Source organism: Malus domestica, chromosome 11 (genome assembly GCF_042453785.1).
Source record: "Malus domestica chromosome 11, GDT2T_hap1".
Taxonomy (NCBI): domain Eukaryota; kingdom Viridiplantae; phylum Streptophyta; class Magnoliopsida; order Rosales; family Rosaceae; genus Malus; species Malus domestica.
The window spans coordinates 20,548,424-20,569,806 of NC_091671.1; the positions used below are offsets into that span (position 1 = coordinate 20,548,424).

At 36.8% G+C, this 21,383-nt stretch overlaps 1 protein-coding gene and 1 long non-coding RNA gene across 4 annotated transcripts; one reads left to right on the plus strand and one right to left on the minus strand.

The window, feature by feature from the left end:
* Positions 1-5,136: 5,136 nt before the first annotated feature.
* On the plus strand, positions 5,137-8,043 carry LOC139189370 (uncharacterized). The gene is made up of 2 exons (XR_011573279.1): positions 5,137-6,349; positions 7,645-8,043. It is a non-coding gene; the product is annotated as an uncharacterized lncRNA (long non-coding RNA).
* Positions 8,044-9,476: 1,433 nt separating this feature from the next.
* Positions 9,477-19,940, minus strand: LOC103430052 (abscisic-aldehyde oxidase-like). 3 transcript variants are annotated; one of them, XM_070807974.1, is made up of 11 exons: positions 19,595-19,928; positions 16,033-17,712; positions 14,901-15,157; positions 14,547-14,756; positions 14,167-14,385; positions 12,398-13,363; positions 12,068-12,118; positions 11,855-11,950; positions 10,684-10,782; positions 10,124-10,313; positions 9,477-9,999 (listed from the first exon to the last, which is right to left on the minus strand). In XM_070807974.1, exons 1-11 carry the CDS (start codon positions 19,755-19,757, stop codon positions 9,782-9,784), a joined length of 4,149 nt encoding a protein of 1,382 aa, XP_070664075.1. In that variant the 5' UTR covers positions 19,758-19,928; the 3' UTR covers positions 9,477-9,781. The 3 variants fall into 3 exon arrangements, with proteins under 3 accessions (XP_070664075.1, XP_070664076.1, XP_070664078.1); XM_070807975.1 differs by lacking the exon at positions 12,068-12,118 and having other exon boundaries at positions 19,595-19,925; XM_070807977.1 differs by lacking the exons at positions 9,477-9,999; positions 10,124-10,313; positions 10,684-10,782; positions 11,855-11,950; positions 12,068-12,118 and adding an exon at positions 12,130-12,293 and having other exon boundaries at positions 19,595-19,940.
* Between the last annotated feature and the right edge of the window lie 1,443 nt (positions 19,941-21,383).

Below are 21,383 nucleotides of genomic sequence, written 5' to 3' on the forward strand. Positions count from 1 at the left end.
ATGGTTTTTTTTTCTTTTTTGGGTTGCAAGTAGTGAGTACGGAGGAGGAGGTAGAGGATGGGTGCATGGTGGGTTTGGGGAAGACAGGAGGGGGAATAAAGGAGTGGGTTGCAAGGAAGGGGGGTCGGGGAAGATGAAGATGGGTTTTTTTTTTTTTTTTTCCCTCTCCTCTTCTTCTTCTTCTGGGTTGCAGGTTGTGTAGGTGTGTTGTGGGTTCAACTTTTGATTTTGGTTTTTGGTTTTTTTTGTTTTGTTTTTTAATTTAGAAGATTCATGTTTTTTTTTTAAAAAAAATTTGCCACGTGGCGCACATTTGGCAGCCACGTCATCACTTAACAGATCAATGGATGGAAAATGTAACGGATGTATTATTTTGAAATAAAATAGTACTTGAGGTATGAAAGTGAAATGTTTTAAAGATGTTGTATGGGGTTGTAATAGACCTCAAACCTGAAGGGCTACTATGTAATTTACCCTTATTAATAATATATAAATAAGTGTCTACTTAGGTAGCGAAAGCAGTCACTCTTATGAAGTACCAAAGAGCGACCGCTTTCGCTACCTAAGATCTATATTGCAAAAGAACGGAGTGTTGGATGGAGAGCTCAACCATAGAATACAAGCTGGATGGATGAAGTGGAAAAGTGCATTCGGCGTGTTGTGTGACCGTCGTATGCCACTAAAGCTCAAGGGAAAATTTTATAGGACGGCAATAAGGCTGGCAATGCTTTATAGCACAGAATGTTGGGCGGTGAAGCATCAACATGTACATACAATGGGTGTAGCGGAGATGAGAATGCTTCATTGGATGTGTGGGCACACGAGAAAGGATAAGATTAGGAATGAGGATATCCGAGGTAAAGTAAGAGTAGCTGAAATTGAAGGAAATATGAGAGCAAATCGGTTACGGTGGTTTGGACATGTGAAATGAAGGTCTATTGACGCTCCGGTTAGAAGATGCGATTACGAGACAGAGGTTCAAGGTCGAAGGGGTAAAGGAAGACCTAAAAGGACTTTGGAAAAGACTCTAAGAAAAGACTTAGAGTACTTGGATCTAATGGAAGACGTGACACAGAACCGAGCACAAGGCGTTCTAGGATTTATATAGCCGACTCCACTCAGTGAGAAAAGGCTTTGTTGTTGTTGTTGTTGTTGTTCTTGTTAGGAACATAAATTACAAAATACAATGATATATGTTATAGATAATATTTATTATGAGGACATTCACTTTTGAGTCAATAAGTACTACCTAAATAGTTGAACATCCTTCTATTTAAATTCTACGCCTATAAATAGGCACTCTAATAAGAAAGAAAACACACCTTAATTTCTCCTCCCCCAAAGAAAAAAATAAAGCTCAAGGTGTGGAATATCCACTCTCTCTTGTGAATACAGAGGTTCTATTTTTCATTTGTTGTCTATGTATTCCCACATTTTCCTAATTTATAAAAATTATTTGTTACTATGAATTTCTTAATTGAGCTTATTGTTATATCCATTTGTATATCGGTCAATTTATTTTTCCAAATTAGTGTACACTTGTCAAGAACCAGAAGTTCAGTGGCCAAATAATGGCATATGATTAACATGGTCATTCATGATATACAATGACGTGTCAGACTATTATAAATCCATATGGACATTTTTTTTAGGCATAAACGAAACTCTGAAACTTGTTTACCTTAGTCTTTTCAAACTTAGACGCATCGGGTTGAGTCATATAAAGCTCGTCCTCTAGATAGCCATTCAGAAACTGTCTTCACATCCATCTACCATATCTCATAATGATGGTATGCAACTATAGCAAGCAAAATCCCAATGGGACTTAACCATGACTATAGGAAAGAAAGTTGCTTCATAGTCAATCACTTCACAAGATGTCAAAAGACAGATATCTCAGCTCATTGGGTAATGACCACATGGGCACTTGTGAACCTTTTCTATTGGGGAAGATGTCCAAATCTCCATTCACTGGGAAATGAGAGCATGCCAAAGATATACTAGGGTTAATCCACACATATATGTGTGGTGTCCACCACATCAGGCTTCTCATACTATATCACATTTACCGACGTTCCCTCTCGATTTGGCTATGTGTATCTTATGAAGTACAATTTAGAAACCATTGAAAAGTTCAAAGAATTCAAGAATGAAGTCGAGAAGCAAACTAGGAAACAGATAAAGATCTTAACATCAAATCACGGGGGTGAGTATCTGAGCACTAAATTCCTAGATTATCTCAAAGTGTGGAGTAGTATCACAGTGGACTCTACCGAGAACTCCTCAACATAACAAAGTTTTGGAGAGGAGAAACTGAACCTTGATGGACATGGTTCATTCCATGATGAGTTTCGTTGATTTACCACTATCATTCTAAGGATATGTACCACAAACGGCAGCTTATCTGCTAGACACAGTGCCTCCAAATCAGTTCCACAAACACCATATGTGTGATATGGCATGGGAGAAGCCAAGTCTTAAACATCTTAACCTAGTGCATTGTGCACGTCCTTACAAGTAGTGCTCACATAGAAAATTGGTCCTCAGACCATCTTAGTCAACATGTAAATGTGGATTATTTGACCTAAATGTATTTACAAGATAGTCATCATATAATTTGCTTGTTATTACAAGCACAGTGTCCTAAGTTTTGTTGGCTATTTCATGCCACTTGGGATTAAATTATGAGCACACAATGTTTCATGGCTTACCACAAGTTTCAAGCAATTTATTCATTGTCATTTTTTGCTTATGAGATGCATCTTGATCACATGCATCATCATGATCAATTCGGTTGAGGTAAAATTTTCCAACCAATAAGTAATTGTGTACTGATGAGTCAATATTATGTATATATTTTAGAGAACTTTAATAAAAAGGGCTTAAGCTGAGTTTAATTTAACAAAAAATCATCCTATAATATTAGTTAATCAAAAGGGATTCATATTAAATGGTAAGAACAAAACTAATCTATATCAAGTCCCACAAACATTGAACACATATGGATTGAATTAAAAGCCCAAAATGAGATAAATTTGTTTCCAGCCCTTGCCCCTAACAGAAACCCCTTCTCTCAGCCAATTCTAAAAATTAATTTTTTATTTACAAGTGTGCCACTACCTCATTAATCCACCAGACAAAGGGCTGGTTTGGTATTGATGTGCTTTGAAAAAAAAGTTGTTTTTGCTGTGTTGTGAGAATAAGCGGTTGTGAAATAAAGCTATAGAGTGTTTGGTAAACTTTTTTTGTAAAAATTCTTTTGAAAAAAAAAAAAGCAGTATTATAGTGTTTGGTAAACTTTTATGTAAAACAAATGTGAAAAAAAACCGATTTTTCAAAGCTGGGTTTTGCAGCTTCTTGTTTTTAGCTTTTTTCACCCAAAATTGTGAAGAAAAAAAACTGAAACTAAATATTTACCAAACACAAAAAAAACTTTCATATCAATTTTCTTTTTAATCACCTCAATCCCAAACTGCACCAAAGATTAATGGGTTGGTTATTCAAAAGGTGCCTACCTCCTCCAACGAGGCGCAGCCGACATTCTCGTCGAGATGAGGAAGTTTGACTGAGCAAAAATATGAGAAGGATGGAGGATCAACATCCCAGTTTCATTTTCGGTTCGTGGTTTTTTTAAGGAGAAAGTTTAAATATGGGGTAATTTCTTGATGATTTATATCAGTCAACATAGAGCTTCGCTAATTCCCAAAATTTGGGTTGCGAATCAAGCGAAGAATCAAAACAAGCAACAAGGGAGCAATCAACAGCAGTAAACCCAGGATGGCGTTAAACCTTTGTGGGTTACGGATAAGGAAAGTAAATTTTAAATATAAAATTGAAATTTAACAGAGTATCTTCAAAAGAGATGTCAAATATAACTAGTATTTGCCTACACACTTTGTGTGTATGAAAATATTTTTTTAGAAAATGAGAAGGAGAGAGGGAGAGAGAGAACGTGGGGGGAGGGAAGTGGGAGGTTTTTGTTTTTTATTTTTTATTTTTAATATATGATGTATTTTAACATCATATGTAGGTGAAGCTTCAATTAAAAACAGTAAAATTTGTACATATGAAATTACATTATTGCCCATCAATTTTTTTGTTTGATAGAAGATTAATTTGTCTTTTCACCCTCTTTTGGTTGACAAAAAAAGTTTTATTAATTAGTAAAGATATGTCAAAATTTTATTTGATGGCTGATATGGCAAATTGAATACAAGTGTTAAATTTTTTTCTTTTCCAATGGATGTATCAAATATTTATTTTATTATTTTATTGGGCCTAGAGTTACATTAACTATTAAAAAATAATCAAAATTAATTGTAGTTTTTATTCTATTGGTTGTTAATGGGACCCATGTATTAAAAATTCAATAAAATATATTTGACTCCTTCTTTATTTGCTGTCAAAAAGGCCACTAGTCAAACAACGGACTGGGACCTAGCAGCTTGGTGCCTAGGCAAGATCTAGGCAGGAGCCTAGATGGATTTAAATTATCGTAAAATAAGCATTAAACAATGTTTACATTGTTTTTAAAAAGTAATACAATATTTATAAATAATGTGAGAGTTTAAAATAAATACAGTGGAAGTCTTAAAAAAGAAAATAAAAATACATACAGGAATAAAAATAAATAAAAAAAAAGGAGGAGAGAAATAAACCACAAAAAAAATATTGGGTCAGAATAGAAAAAAAGGGGGGGGGGATGGGTAAACAAACAAGTAGGGCAAAAAGAGAAAGACCGGAAGAGAAGTGGTGGATCAGCACATTATTTTAAGAGAGAAAAATGTAAACAAATGGCCAACAGGATAATACTTGGTAAAGTGTCAGTACCCAATTTTTACTAACTTAGATGGCCTAATAATTGTCCAACATCTATCTTTAAAACTCACATCCAAATTCTTGCTATCTTGATAACCGAATCCAGATCCCCTCTCAATCATTCATTGCGGATCCACGCTGACCAATTCATCCTAGCCCTTGATTTAAATCTCACGGCCTAGGTTTAATTTTCACCTTTTTAATTTCCTTCTTTCGCGCAAAACAAAGTCTTTTTTTCTTCCACCAGATGCATCTTCTTCGTTCTTTCCTCTTTAAGCTGTCCATTCCCAATGAAAAAAATGGAGCAACAATCACAAAACAAATCTGGTGGGGAGGTATCAAAAGAATTAGATGGATTTAAGAGGCCTTGTCCCACTCTCGCTCTCTTTTGCCCAATCTTTTTCTCTATCTGCAATTTTTCCCTAAATTTAGCCTTCCGTCACCAGAATAGACGCCGGAGACGACGGGGTCAGTGATGTCGCTGAGTAAGTGGGTGAAGTATCGAGTTTGAAATCAATATTCATCCTCGTTTTGGCCTGGATGTTAAAAAAAAAAAAAAAAAAAAAAACTCAGCTCTGCTGCACGCAGAGCAGAACCAGACAGACACCAACGGAGAGCAGCAGCAGCATAACCAAATAGGTTTTCAGGCGAGGGGAGGGGCTGAACCAGCGCTCCAGTCTTGTTTTTTATTGCATTTTCGTGGTATGTGATCAAGGATACCGTGACACCTATCAATTTGATGGGGTACTTGATTGCGTTTGGCGGTGTTGCGTACTACAATCATGCCAAATTGCAGGCAGCAGTGCGGCGGGGATCGTTGTGAATCGCAATGGTGGGGAAGGATCAGGCTAAACACATGTTCTGGGTGCAGCGACAGTGAGTCATGCAGGCTAGCTAGGGCGAGTCAAATTGGTGCAAATGCAGTGGATCTTGTACTGGTGCAAGAGTGGTCCAGGCGGGCCTGGATGCGGTGATGCAGCGGTGGGGTTACGGCAGATTCAACTTTTTTTTTTTTTTTTTCAAACAACAAAACCCTAACTAAAACAAAACCGAAAGTCTAATACTGAACAAACAAACAAATCGATATCAACCCCAAAACAGATTAATTCCCGAGTGATTTAACCTGCTCTAATACCAAGTTGAATATCAGAGTACGCAATTAATAAATGAACAAGACTAACAAAAATAATAAGAATATTATTAATAGAGAAAAATGTCAGAATGGCTACAAAACCCTAAGGGGGCGTTTGTTTGGCCTCACTAAGTGGGACTGGACTAGACTGGATTAAGTATTTAGTGAGTCCCATGTTTAGTAGGTAGAGGGACTGAGTTTAATGGGATAAACCTGGACTCGCTCAGACAAAGTCCTTCGCTAAGCGTTCTTAGCGAGGACCCCCAATTTTCACGGTACTACTAAGCCCAGCGAGAGGGAAATTCGTCGCTCGTCTGCGAGAGAAGACATCCTACTCCTTCACCCTCGTCCTCCTCGCCCTCCTCTGCGTTCTGCTTGCCGTCCTCTGCTCCTCGTCAGGTAAATTTCGAATCTGACGATTTTCTTCTTCGATTTTCTTTTGCTGATCGTGAACGAAACGAATTCGATTTTGTCTGGTAAATTATTACTGGGTTATGAACGACTTCGTTGTTTTGGTTTGAAAACTTTTCAATAACTGATCTGGGCAATTGAAAATAAATTAGGGTTTTCATTTTTAGGTTCAACTTGATATTAAAATTTGGGCTTTTACTGGAGTGGATTTGATATATATATGAATTTCATCATAATTTGTTCTGCCATTGTTGAATTTCATCTAATAATTGATATGTGTATATAGTCTATGATTGTATGTGTCTATATGTATGTATGTACTGTGTGTGTGTAGGTGTGTCCTTCCATATGGGTATGCTGATTTTGGGTGTGTGTGTGTGTCCTGGAATATTCAGCATATTCAAATCCTTGCAATTGGACCGGAGTTCATTGTTCTGATTTCAAGGTGACTTCTATAATAAATCTCAATGGACTTAATTTGTCTGGCACTTTGTCTCCAAGCATTTGTAATCTTCCCTACTTAACTGAATTCAATGTGTCCAAGAACTTCTTCTCTGGTCCTTTCCATAGTGAGCAAAGAAGGTGGGTTTAACTAAAACGAATCATGCTCTGAAAAATATCTTGTTTATCTACTGTAAGTTGGAACTAATGGTCTTGCTTCAATTTCCTGCATCTAATGGCTCATGTTCATGGGTTGTTTGTCTTCTTGATTGATAAATCATATTGCAATATATGTGTGAAGCCCATGAATAATGGGGCTTAATTGCAGGAAATAATCTTACCGTTGCATCGTGATCCTGTTTTGATCTGGGTTCAGATTTTCGTTTGGGAGATGCATCCTTATCTTTCTTTGTTTGAGTATTCGTCTACTGTGATCATTGGAGTTTGTATGTATAAATGAAGGAGCTCCATGGCAAAAATGAATAGAAATAGAGCAACCTCAAAAGCTGTAAATTGATTGCTCAAAGGCTAATTTTTTTGTTAATTAGTTAGATATCCAATACAAACAGAAAATAGAATGAGCGACTTGTTTCTTTTTCGACTTGTGATAGCTACATATTCGAATGCCTTTATCGTTTGATTATGATTAAAATATCTTTGTTCAACCCCTACTTCTTGATTTAACAGATTAAAAAGACCAAATAAAAAAAAAACTATAATCCTTAATTCAAACTAAGCATACGAGTATTCTTGTTTGATCTCTAATCCTTGTTTCCATTTGTTTTTACTTGATTTTTTGTACTTTTATTTATTCAGTACGATTGGTGGTTGTGATCTTTTAGGCATGGAATTAATACACAGAAGGCAAGTCCATTGAAATGCTCGAGACATCAGTAGGAGACTCCAGTAATCCACATGAAGTTTTGCGGTCAATCCATGTGGGTCTTTTATGCGTGTGCGTGCAACGAAATCCGGCAGATAGGCCAAGCATGCCAGCTGCAGTTCTGATGTTGAGTGGTGAAAGTGGATTGCTTGAACCTTACAGTGAAAGGGATCTAGATGACAACAAAGTCGATCCTTGTGTAAACAAGGTTACAGTTTTTTCAGCTAATGAAAACACTTTTACCCTACTCGAGACTCGATAGTTGATATTTCATGTTGCTGTTTATTTCATCATAACTTAATCTGATGTCTACTGAAGTGAGTCAAGTCAATCAAATATTTCTTGAGTAACCTGCTTATACATTTTCTTGCTTTACATATACTTTGAGATTAGCGGTGACTCGATTGAAGAGGAATTTAATTTGATTAGATGATACATTTGAATTTCTGTGATTTGGATTCAACAGATTGTTCACTGTATTTTCTAATATTTGCTGCAGTATGGGATGTACTAATGGCTTTTTTCTTTTCGGTACAACTTAATTAAACACGGTTCAAAAAAACACCAACATGAAAGGTAATAAGGCAAACGACAAAGCAAACAAAGTTGCAAAACACAACCAAAAAAAGCAAACAAAGCTTTAACTTTAATCTACAACTTTAAACCAAAGGTGAATAATTAAGAAAAGCATTTTGAACCCTATCAATTGTTGAGAGAATACTTTTTTAAATTGATGTTTGGAACAATGCTACTCTTGAATCATGTATATTTCTTTCATTGGCAAAAAAATTTGGTTTTTGTATTTTTATTGAGTCTCACTCTCATCCAATATTATTAATTTAAATAATATCTTTAATAAAAAAAGCAATTAAAATAGAACAATAATGTAGTCGTAGTCTGAGCAAACACCAAACTAGTGAACATTACTGTTTTCATTATCTTGCTTCTTAGTCCGACACTGCACCAAACGCTTCACTAAACTAGTCCAGCTTAGTCTAGTCTAAGCCAGTCCAGCTTAGTCCCTGCAGCTAGTCCAGTCCGAGACAGTACGGTGCAACAAACGCACCCTAAGAGACTACATTGTGACTAACTTGTTTATTCTACGAGCTACAAAGCATCATATATATAGAGAACTAAATTCCAATTAGGAGCTCATTTAGAGAGCCTATCTTACGTTTTATGATTAGGCTTTTTAGTCAAAATGATCCCTTAGATTGACATAACTCCTCATTTTGGTCCTTAGGATTTGAAATCGATAGAAGTAATCCCTGAGTTTGTCTACTATCAATCATTTTGGTCATTCTGTAAAAAATCTATGTTAAGTAAGGACCAAAATAACAAAAATGCCCACAATTTAATAGGAAAAATAGGGCAATTTGATTTGACAAAGTTTTGAGAGTATTTTTGTCATTTTACCTTATTAAACGGAGATTTTTCACAAAAAAAATCCAAAATGATTGATGGTGGAAAAACCCTAAGGAGTGGTTCTATCGATTATAAATCTCGGAGACCAAAGTAAGGAGTTATGTCAGTCTCAATGACCATTTTAACTAAAAAGCCTTATTATTGTTATTATTCACATAAGCGTTGCACCTTAACTGGTTTCGTCCCCAACTTTGTACACCATTTCACGGTATAGGAGTTCGATTTAGCAGTATTGGGGCAGAGCGTTTGGACAATAATGACCCCATTTCTGCATAGAATTTTCCTCAAGTATAAATATAAACAGAAAACACCCAATTTCCGGGACCACGAACCATTTGTCTCAATATAAGTTGCAAACACAAAAGGTATAATAAGATAGTTCATGTTTAGTTGTCTTTCAGATTAAGGCTTATTCAATAGTAACGTTCACAAACTGGACAATGAACCTCAACACAAGTAACATGAGATGGAATCGTATCTATCGCCAGTTCTCGTTTCTTTTTAGTTTCGCACTATAAACAAATCTAAAATATGTTGTAAAACGTATATACTTGAACCATATTCGTATCCTTACTGAGATCAAGTGATGGCGATTGACTCACATTTTAGGTTCTTTGGCTGTGATGGACAAATTAACCAGCATGATCATGCCTTCCAGCCATAACGTACGTTTATTCTCTGCCTACAATCCATTCCAAGTACCTCTCCACAGCTTCCAGCCCACACAGCTCCTTCACAACAGGCATGGTAGCGGGAACATCCAACTGGAATATTGATGCCGATCCATCTAGGCCGCCCCACTCAAGAAGCTGTTTTCTTGATTCTTTAATGGCAGCCCTTGTCGCACAGTGAACAGAAACCGCAAGAAGTAATGGTGGCTCACCAGAAGCTGCACACAAGATTTTCAATGTGTTTTTTTTCAAAATTTGGCTACTTTTATGCACACAAAACACTTTTCAGGCATCGGTTGTAATTGATGTAAGTAGAATTGTGCAAGGCACGACATGGCATACCTTTTGAAGAGAGCACGCGTTTTTTGTGATGCCCACTGCTCAATACTTCAACGTTGAACCGTTTGGGTATGGTGTCCATTGTAGGAATCTTATACGTCCATGTACCTTCTGAAATCACCAACCCATCAGAGTTTTCCGAGTATTCTTCAAGCATGAAAAACCCAATACCTTGAACAAAAGCACCTTCGATCTGCAAGAAACATGTAATGTCAAACTTAAGTTAACTAAACCACATTGACTACGCGCCAGTGAACTGGTGTTATGGATCTTAACAGATTGTAGAAAGTTGAAAACTACGATCTTATTCCAAAGACGACTAGATGATGAAAATGCTACAATGCTTCGAATAGAGAAGGCCTAAAGACGCTAAATAACGAAAGTATCCTAAAAATGTGTAAATAAACCAAACTGTTAACTTCTCTTACAATGGATTTTGAAAAATTCTCCAAGGCAGAACCTACCGATTAGCAATACGAAAATAAAATCTAGGTAGAGCTTAACTCAAAGAAAATGTATGCAAACATTATAAAAATCTGAGTAGCATGTTCAATCATGCTAACCTGTCCTAAATCCACAGCAGGGTTGAGACTCTGACCACAATCGTAGATAATATCCGATTGCAGAATTCTGGTTTGTCCAGTCAGAACATTTACCTCCACCTGTGATCAAGTAGTTTCATTGTTATTACTCTAGAAAATTTAAATGATACAAACTGGTAGTAATCACCCTCAGACCACCTCCAATGGTGGGCTAAATGCTAAATTGCCCCCCCCCAAACCATCTCCAACCCATGCAAAAACATTGGGCTAAATGCCAAATGTTAAGGCTGGGCCAAATACCCCCCAAAATTCCCCCCTCCCCCCAAGCGACTGGACTCGTTGGCCATTGGGCGAGTCTCGGCCTGTTCATGCTCCAACGCGCCCCACGCGGAGCGCCTGCAATTCGTTCCCGACAGGGGTCGGCCCCGCTATCAACGGTTTTTCGGCCACCCAATGCAGTCCAACGGCTACATTTTCAATCCGATGGCTGGTTTTCACGGACCGTTGGTTGATCCAACGGTCCAAATTTAAATCCAAAGGCTAAAATAATTTTAAAAAATTATTTAACTCAAAATTCACCCAAAAAACTCTATAAATACCTATGTATTTGTTCAAACATCCACACAAAACTCAATTTTCTCTTACAATTCTTCCAGTTTATCTTTCTACCATTTCTTTCCATTTCCAAATTGTTCAACATGGCAAGAGAGAATATTAGAGGTTGAGGTGAATTGAAAGTTAGCCCAGTGTTGAAAGATTGGTAAAAGTTGAAGACTTGCTTTGTGAAAAATTTAGTGATTTTTCAATATTTATAGGAATTTAAATTTTTTTAGATTAAAATGTTCATAAAATTAATTTACAATAGTCTACATATTTATTTATTTTTTTAATTTAAGAAAAAAAATAGCCTAAGTTAATTCTTTAATAATCCCGGGTTAAAATTGTAGACCAGAACGGTTGGAGCAAAAAAACTGTTTCTGGGCCAAAAGCTAAATTTTCCGGGCTAAAATATTTGGCTTTTAGCCCAATCATTGGAGATGGTGTAATAGTGTGACTGTGACATTGCACTATGATTTTCTCTGCATTTTGTAAACCTGCATCAATGCCCTTTGGTTGCCGAAAATTCAACAGGCGCAAAAGAACTACAATATACAAGAATGAAAATGGAGTACGACAGTCAACACAAACTTGCCTCACTCACAGCAGCGCCATAGTTAAGGTATCTCTTGGAAGCAAAATCAGGGACATAATAAGAACTTGCTGATAAGTTCACATCTTGCAAGGATGCCTGCATTTTGACAGAAGAAAGATAAACTGCAACGAGTACATATAAATTTCGGAATAAAGAAAAATGCAAGCTAGAGAGATTTTCTTTTTTTTTTTCTTTTTTTTTTCGGTCTATTACCCGGAGAGAATGTTTGCTAGTCCTAAGCTGCCACTGGGAAGTAGGGCAAGCCTGAAACTTTGAGAAATCATTAAATTCATAAGTCTAGAGAAATCACCCATTTACTCCACCTGCAAGAGTTTCCTACAAAGGAATTCTGGGGCGTGGTGTTGCTACTTAAGTGTGCTGATTAATTTTTATTCCTCTGGGGTTTGAGTTTCTTGGGCAGTTCAAGATTCAGTGTGAACTATTGGAGCGCCATGGCATGGATGTGAAACAAATCAATAAATTAATTCTTTCAAAAGAAAAAAGTGATGCATCACTAATTTCCTGGCAATCCAAATAGAATACCTGCTGAATACGAGTCTCCCAGTTAATAGAGCCCATTTGCTCCTTCAATCTCCCTTTGAGAGTAGCTAACCTCTCAACCAAAATATTACAGCAAAGTCTAACTGCCTCACAGCTTGCCTCAGATGTAGTGCTCCCGACAGTAATTCCCCCTTGAATTAAGCTCAACGTATCTGATTGCACCACCCGTACTTTATCCGAAAGATCTCCACTACCATCGCATTGAATCGAACCAAGAGCAAAAGCTGTCACCTGTTTTACCTTCGTCCAGAGCCCCTGACCCAGTTCAATTCCTCCAACTTCAACAACAACAGACCCATCACTTAAAATGCTTACTTTTCCCGGAGTTGGCCTCAAAGACACTTCACACAATATCGGTACTCGAGAAATTCCTCTTTTCTGCCATTTAGTACACCTATTAAATTCTTTTACCATCTCAGTCCTTGGGTTAAAGCTTGAAGACATGGCCAACTTGTTCCATATCAATGGTAAAGTATACTCCAGAGGTTCACCAGCGCTGTGCTCGTAAAACAAATCAAGGCTGCGAGATGTGTGAAGATTAACACTTCTCACATAATCTACTTCTATAGAAAGGGTGGATGCTACATGTTCAATTACAGCTTCAGCGATAAATGACCCCTGCACCTCCCCAGGGGCCCGCATAGTAGACCTACTCGGAGTGTTTGTTTTGCACACCTTTATATCGAAAGCCAGAGCACCCCAGTCATACTTCTTAAGTGCCCACAGAATAGTTCTTGGCAATACTGGACTAAAGCCTATGGAAATCCCAGCATTTATCAATATCTCAAGTTCTAAAGCTGTAATCTTCCCATCAGACTTGAATCCCACACTGTAAGTTATCTTCATGGGATGCCTTCCTCCAGCCATTATCATATCAGTCTTGCGATTGAGATACATCCGCACTGGTCGATGTAATTTGTGTGCTGCAAGAGCACATGCAGTTGCGACCTAAAACATCAGAATTGCAGCAGCTTTATCTTCTATTGAACATTGGGAATCAAGTACCCCAAAAACCATAAACATAACAAGCGATACATATTATGTGTGTGTGTGTGTGTGTGTGTGTCTCGTGTCTGCACGCATGTGTAAGATAAAGTTTATTGGTTTACCACCATTCCCAGAACTGACACTAGTAGCACATACAACTATTGGTTTACAACTATTCCCAGAACTGACACAAGTAGCATTTGTGCTAACTATTGCTTTATATTCTAAAACTTCGGGTCAAGTGTACACCTCTCTGCACCGCTAGAGAGCCAAGACATTCTATTCAACAAACATTTTTTTAACAGAAACGAATGTTATTGATCATTTTAAAATCATATTGAGTTCAACATTCGCAATGAGCTTGTAGTTACAGGATCCTAAGATCTCCCACTTGACAGAAACAAATGACAAAGTTTACTGGTGCGCTGCTAAAAAATTATATGGGTCAGTATCAATATCATTTTATGTATGAACTATATATAAGGGCTTGGTTGGAGTTCTTTGGTTAAAAAACCTCCTATACTCATTCCCAACTTATTTCTAAATTTCTGTGGTGCATGGTGAGACTAAACTAGTATGTTTCTCTCAATCTGCATTTGTGTAAACCACGCATGCAGGATCGGAGTTGTATGTGCTTAATCTACACTTAAATGGACAATTGGAGTTGCATTCATTGTCTAACAAGTGCTTAATCTACACTTAAACGGAAAATATCGTCCACGATTAGATTGAAATATATAGATTTCTGTAGGTTTTATACTCACAGGCACTGATTGTATGCCCTTTCCACCAAAGCCCCCTCCGACCCTTCTTGTAATTACACGAATATTATTTTCAGGAATACCAAGACATTTTGCAATTGTAGAGTGGGCATACTCAGGCCCTTGACTTGAAGTGTAAACCACCATGCAGTTTTCTTCATCTGGTACAGCAAGGGCTGTTTGTGTCTCCATGTAGAAATAGTATTGTGAACCAAGTTTGATCTGAAAGCAAGGCATTCATGGATTTGTAAGTTAGTGGGCGATTCTACTTGAAACCATGGAATCCAAATTACAAGAACATAGAAAAGTAGAAACAGGGCAGAACATTAGTGTGGGAAGGAGACCGGGAAACAAAGAAAGAATGTCATATTGATTTCAAGTACCTCAGCAGAAATAATCTTGTGATCAGCTGCAGCCATTCCATTTGATATGTCACCAACCTGTTTTGGATACAAGAAAGGAGGGACCTCAAAAAAACTTGCTCTCTTAACTGCCTCTTCGACTGACAAGATAGGTGGATCTGTATCTTCCATGCCATAATCAACCACCGCAAAGTTTGTAGCCATATCTGCATGTTTCTGCGTATCGGCTACCTACAAATTTTTTTTTTCATGAGTAAACTGACATACAATCCAAAGAAAGAAGAAAAAGTATTTGTGTATAATCACGATTATGGATAATGTTTAGCATTCATCCCACTAAGGTTGTTGGTTATAATCACAGGATCGTTGAATTACCAGGAAGGCAAGACGCTGACCAGCACATTCGGTAAGATCGTCAGCAAACAGAGGTTCTGTACCAAACATAGTCTTAGACCCTATGTTCTCCCCAGACTTGGGAATATCTTTAAAAGATATCAGTGCACCAACTCCTGGATGTGGTTTAGGTTCAAATTTTATTCCCTTCACTCTAGCCAGAGGCTTTGTACTATAAATGAACGCTCCATGTAAGCAATATTTCGGAGATGGAATGTCATCTACAAAGACTGCCTCACCTACAAATTGATGGTCATGAATGAGATAATCAAAAGAAATATAAAAGAAACAGTAAACACTGAAGTCGTATCAAACCCACTGTTTTCCCTGTTGGAAAACAATCGACAACTATTACAAACGAGGAAACAAAATACCATATAGCAGGGGAACTAATTGTCCACAACTGATCATCAGTTTGTATTCTGTCAATCAAGATTGGTTTGATCATTCTTATATAAAAGAATGATCAAAAGATGGAAAATAAAACCTTTCTAATTATCTCATATTGTAAGTTTATAATTCAAACTCTCACTACTTTTAGGTATTTAACATGACTGGCCAGCGGGAAAAGGGATATCAAGAACCAGCCATTCTAATCCTAAACACAATTTTCTCAGCTAGATAAAAGGGAACATTTTGGAGCAGAGAACAGGCCTGCAGACCAAGTCCAATACCAAAAAAATGGAGACAATGATTGCTTGTTGCCTTACTGGTGTATTTTATGCAAGTCAGATTCAGAATCTGTTGATCAAATATTTCTTCATTTAACTTTAGGTCTGTGGCTGAAGCTGGTTTGGGAGGGAAAGAAAGCTAAGTTATGTGGGGCTCACACCATGGTTTGTTTTGGGTGGTTTGGATGAAGAGGAATAGAAGGATTTTTGAAGATTTCGTGGGAGCTGGCTTAACGGAGCTTTGGATAGCATTTGTTGTTTGTCAGCCCTTTGGGCTTCTGTTTTCCCAGAGTTCGTTAGAAGTTTTTAGAGTTTCGTTGTTTCTTTCTTGTTTTGTTGAGGCTGTAGTCTGCTAGTCCTCCTCCCCCCACCCCAAAAAATAAAATAAAAGGATGCTTAGTAATTAGACATCCGTATAATCATCTATGTGAAGGATGACTAACCTGAAGCTTGTATGAGACCTCCAGATTTTGTAATTGGCTTACCAACCGGATCATACTCTGTACTTAGTTCAATCACCTGTTTACCAGATGACAGAACAGTTCTCATCTTATCGTTAGCGCTTTTGTTCCTTTTTAACTTAGAAGCATTGGCCAACGAAGTATTTCCCAAGAATCCATTGGAACCTTCACTGTCAATTAAGGGGCTAAAGAACTCGAAAATAAAACCAGCAGCCAAGCTTGACCTGTAAGCAGGGCTCGTAGTTCCTTCTTCAGGAACCACAGCATCCCTAACTAATTTAATAGCGTCATACAGAACACCAGGACTCAGCACTTTCCCAGTTAAAAATTCCTCAACCTTTCTTGCTCTAATTGCATGTTTAGTTCCATAAGCACCAAAAGCCAGACGACAATGATCCACCATAATTCCATTGGAAATCTTCCAAAACGATACTTCAGCTAGGAAGGCAGCATTCAAATAAGCCAATGCGCTTCCTAGGGGTCTTGGTGCAGCTCGATAGGTTTCAAAAAGCAACATGGTGTTGGTTTCTCGAGAACCTTTTCTAATTGCTTCCCAGTTTGGGATTTTAACACTTAAAAGTACACTTTTCGGATCCAGTGGAGGCCTTCTCAGAAAATCCTCCAACATAATCGTCTCAGATCTAGCACCATTCATTATATCTACCTCTGAATCCACAGCAAGAAGTATTGTAGCAATATCTGAAGGAAAACATTTTCTCTGTGCCATCACCAAATTGCCTCCTATACTAGCTGTATTTCTGATGAACCCGGAAGCAATTTTCTCCATATGAATGGCAATATTTTTTAACACATCACCACCTCTTGATGGAGATCCACCGTTGTCATTCTTTCTCAAAGACTCAATAACTTTAGAGATTGTTACAATTGCTCCGAACTCAGCCCCCGTAGGATCGATCTTAATCATTGATAATTCAGGAACACATCTGAGATCAATGTATCTGTCATAGCGCTTTAGTTCCTTGTAATAGCCCGTCCCTGTGTTTCCAACAACTAATTTCATCTCGTTTGCACTATCAAAATCATTATCTTTCAATAAGTTTTGAAGCTCCTCAACTCTAACAGGATTGTACCAACCATATCTCTTAGGATCCAAGGGCATGGAAGAACGAATTTCTTTCTTTAAGAAGTCCGGAAATGTACATATGTCTCCATTACGGTTATATGGAGGCAAACTCTTTACTTTTACTTCCTTACTATCTCCCTTTTTCCAAAAGGAGTTGAACCCCAAATCCTCCATATCAACATCAGCTGCAAAACTCTTGCAGGCATCAGCAATCGGTCGATACCCAGTACATCGACAGAGGTTACCTGCAATAGACTTTTCAGCTTCGGAAACAGAAAGCTTGGAGAACCCAGGAGGGGGATCAGGTCTATTCGTCTTTTCAGCATTGACAAGAGCTCCAAAGAGTGAAACACACATGCCAGGAGTACAAAAGCCGCATTGAGAAGCATGGAAACCAGCAATCCTTTGGTGAATTGGGTGGAACCCGTCTTTGATATTTCCAAGGCCTTCAGATGTTGTAATTGAACATCCATTTATACTACAAAGCAGAGTGAGACATGAACTTGCAGTAAAATCTTTCACTTCGTCGACAACAGGGTCGTACTTGGACAGTAGCACAACACAAGCACCGCAACCACCTGCAACCAATTTTTATAAGTGCATATCATAAAACTTATCCAAATATTTATAGTAAGACGTAGTTTTCCTTGAAAAATTTGAAATCCAAACTACAACCTCATCTAATATGATCACTACAGAAGTAAAAAAAAAAACACCTTACATTACAGATTTTTCATCACAAAAGAAACCTCTTTAAGCATCAATTGGTCACCACGGAAGCGAGGTGATTAACGAGTTTCGTTTCCTGAATTACTTTAATTTGAAACAATTGTTCAGCATAGTAAACCAAAATTTCGAAAACTTCATTTTAATCCTTAAAAAAGATGAGTTTTAGACTATAATCTTGTGTAAGATTAAAATCCAATTTTAGTCCTTCATACATTTAATCATCTCATTTATTATTTATATTTTGATGTTTTATTTATCTTTTTCTTTCTTTTTTAATGTATTAATTACATTTAAATTTAATTTTCATTTCATTCATTGTAATATATTTTAATGTCTAAATTTAGGCAAACTAAACTTTTTATAATATATTCCAATAACAATTTTGTATGTTCTTCATTTAGGTATATTAATACATTTGAATATTTCAGTATATCCATGGATACAAACATATAGGTACATTAATGCAATGTAATGCATTTTGGTGTGTACATTTTGATACACACATTTGGGTATTGACGTTTAGGTACATTAATTCAGTATACTATATTTTGGTACATACATTCTAGTACGTGCATTTCGGTATATACATTTAGGTACATTAATTTAATATAATACATCTCAGTACATACATTGAGGTTCATTATAATATATTTCGGTACAAACATTTAGGTATTAACATTTAGGTACAAACATTTCGGTATAAAGAAGTCAATTTTATATATTTCGGTACATTCATTTGTGTACACTTACATATTTACATATTTTTGTATCACAAATTTCTTTTAATATTTTCTCATTTATGTTCATTTATAATTAAAGAACTAAATATGTGCATATTAATAAAATTAAAATTTAAGGAAAACTAACGAAAAATGCTTGAAAACTTTGAGTTTTAACGATAAGGACAAAATAAAAGGTAAAGTGAATAGTACCAGGATTGACTTTTTAGTGTAAAAATGTGGTTTTTCGGTAAAGTGAATAGTACCGGGAGTTTTTCGTTAAAGTTCTCTAAAATTTAATGTGGAGAGATTAAATAAAAATACACATTAAATAACAAAAATTGAATATAAATTTTAATAAAAGTACATTTCAAGGGATTAAATTGAATATGTAATCTAGTATAGGTTTTTTTTTTTTTAATTTTAATCTTTTGCAAGGACTAATGTTCAAAAATTCCCCAAAATTTCAAAATTCCTTCTTTTAGAAGCACAAAATTTCATCATAACATGCAACATAGTAAGTATTACAAAGTGGTCCGGAAGATCCCAATAAGGGTTGGATTTTGCATAAAATCCATAACACAGAATGGCACGTGCCGGACCCACAAAGCTACAAGCATAGCTAACGCACGAATGATGATACTCTTTATTGGAGATCCGTGAATGATGTCCGTTCATTATACATTATGTGATTAGAAATCATTTTAATTTTTTTTAAATTAACATTGAGCAACAAACCGTTCTTGATAAAAACTAATCGCATGATGTACGATGAACGGACACGATTTACCGATCCGAAGATCCATAACACTGCATGGTACTTGCCGGACCGATAAAGCTACAAGCATTGCTAACGCACATTCAATCAGCATATGGAGGAAGAAAGGTATTCGGGAAAATCGAAGCCACAAACGATACTCATTAATCATCATGTGTATAATATACATAAAAAAGCCACAGAAATTCATGATCGTACACGGACAGAGCACCAGTCAAAGTTAGAGAGAGAGACCTTCACCACAGCTGAGCTTGACACTTTCGAATCTCGTCTGAGAACGCAAGAAGTGGAGCAAAGTGGTTGAAGGGTCAACAGTCGAGAGCTCAAACCTCTCCCCGTTAACTGCAAAAACAAGGCTGCCATCGCTTGCTGCTGCTGCGTCTCTTTCGTCGGCCATTTCTGTGAGCAAAGCGAGAGGAACACAGCTGCTGCTTCAGAGGCAAAGCTGCTAAGCTACAAGTCCAAATCTCCCCATGCAAAACCAACTTTACTTATCCTAAAACTAACCCAACAACCACTCCAATAACAATAAAAAAGAAACAAACAAATCGACGATTTGAAAATTAATAACTTTAGATTATTTTATTTTGAGAAGAATTTCACTCACTCACGCCACCTGACTTTTAAAGGATGTTTCACCTCATCCTTTGAATATAGGGTGAAAATGGCAATACCTTGACTTTCCTTCTTTTGTGATTGGTGGAATGTAAAAGTAAAGCCACTGACTGTCCGACAGAAAAAAAAAGGGTGCATTGAGAAATTTGGTGTAGAGTGTTTGGATCTAATGGAAGAAGTAACACATAATCGAGCGCAATGACGTTCTAAGATTCATGTAATCGATCTCACTTAATGGGAAAAAGCTTTGTTGTTATTGAGAAATTTGGTATGAATTGTAGTATATTGGATGATTTATAGAATAGTACATAGGTGATAGGAGCATATTTATGCTACTTTGTTAGCTTGTTTCTTTGCATTTAGTGAGTTAGTTTCTGTTTATTATAGTGATTTAAGCTATTTCCGTGTGTTTGTTGGTCCAAATGGTAAAAGAGGCAAGAAAAGGCAATTGAGCATTTTAGAGCAGTTTTGGGCTTGGAATGGATAGCATGCGTATGGAACATAATGGATGGATGTTTTTGATGTTTAAAGAGGCTAAAAATGTGCTACAAATCTGGAAGAATTAATTTAAGACTTGGAAGATAAGAAATCAGTTAAAATGAAGGAACATTATCCAACCTTATCTTATCCAAACTAACCTTATCTTATCTTATCCTATCATAATTTTATCCTACCTTAATTCCAGCTGCAAGGGGGAATCAATTTCACATTAAATCACCTAAATATCTGGTTCTAGAAGCCCTATTCTCTGCCCTAAATTGGTGTCGCACCCTCTTATCCCTTTCCTTCTAGAAACCTGATGTGTATCCTATTCCCTTTCCTCCTAGGATTGTGCTATCCTTCTCCTCTACAAATTATTTATATGCAATCCTTTTCCCTTCAGAAATTGTGCGGAACCCTAGCCCTATAAATACACATCTTTGCCGCACCATTCAGAACACCACACGCAAGAGAGAAATTCAGAGAGGAAAATAAAAAGAGTGCCGCAGGTTTCTGAGAGTTTTTAGAGACTTGTGTCGTGCTTGCAAGGATTTTTTAGAGACTTGTGTCGTGACCCTGCAGCTAAGGATTGTGCCAAATCTGCCATTGGAGTGCTAGAGCGTTTCTGGGTTCTTTCTATCCTTAGTTTTAGTCCAATGTTTATTTTAATTTGGTCTTCAATTATGATGAACATGTGGAACTAATTTCGTTTTAGCTAGAGGAGAATCAAAGCCATGAACATATATGTGATATGAATTGATTACATCCAGTTATGATTTCATAAATCATGAATGCAATTTACTTATCTGTTTGATTGATAACTTATTCTTGTGTGTTGATTGAGGATGCATACTTAGTTTACATGCAGGGATTTGATGCTAGAATATGAGGGAATTTCACCTAATCGTTATGAACTTATATTCACAAG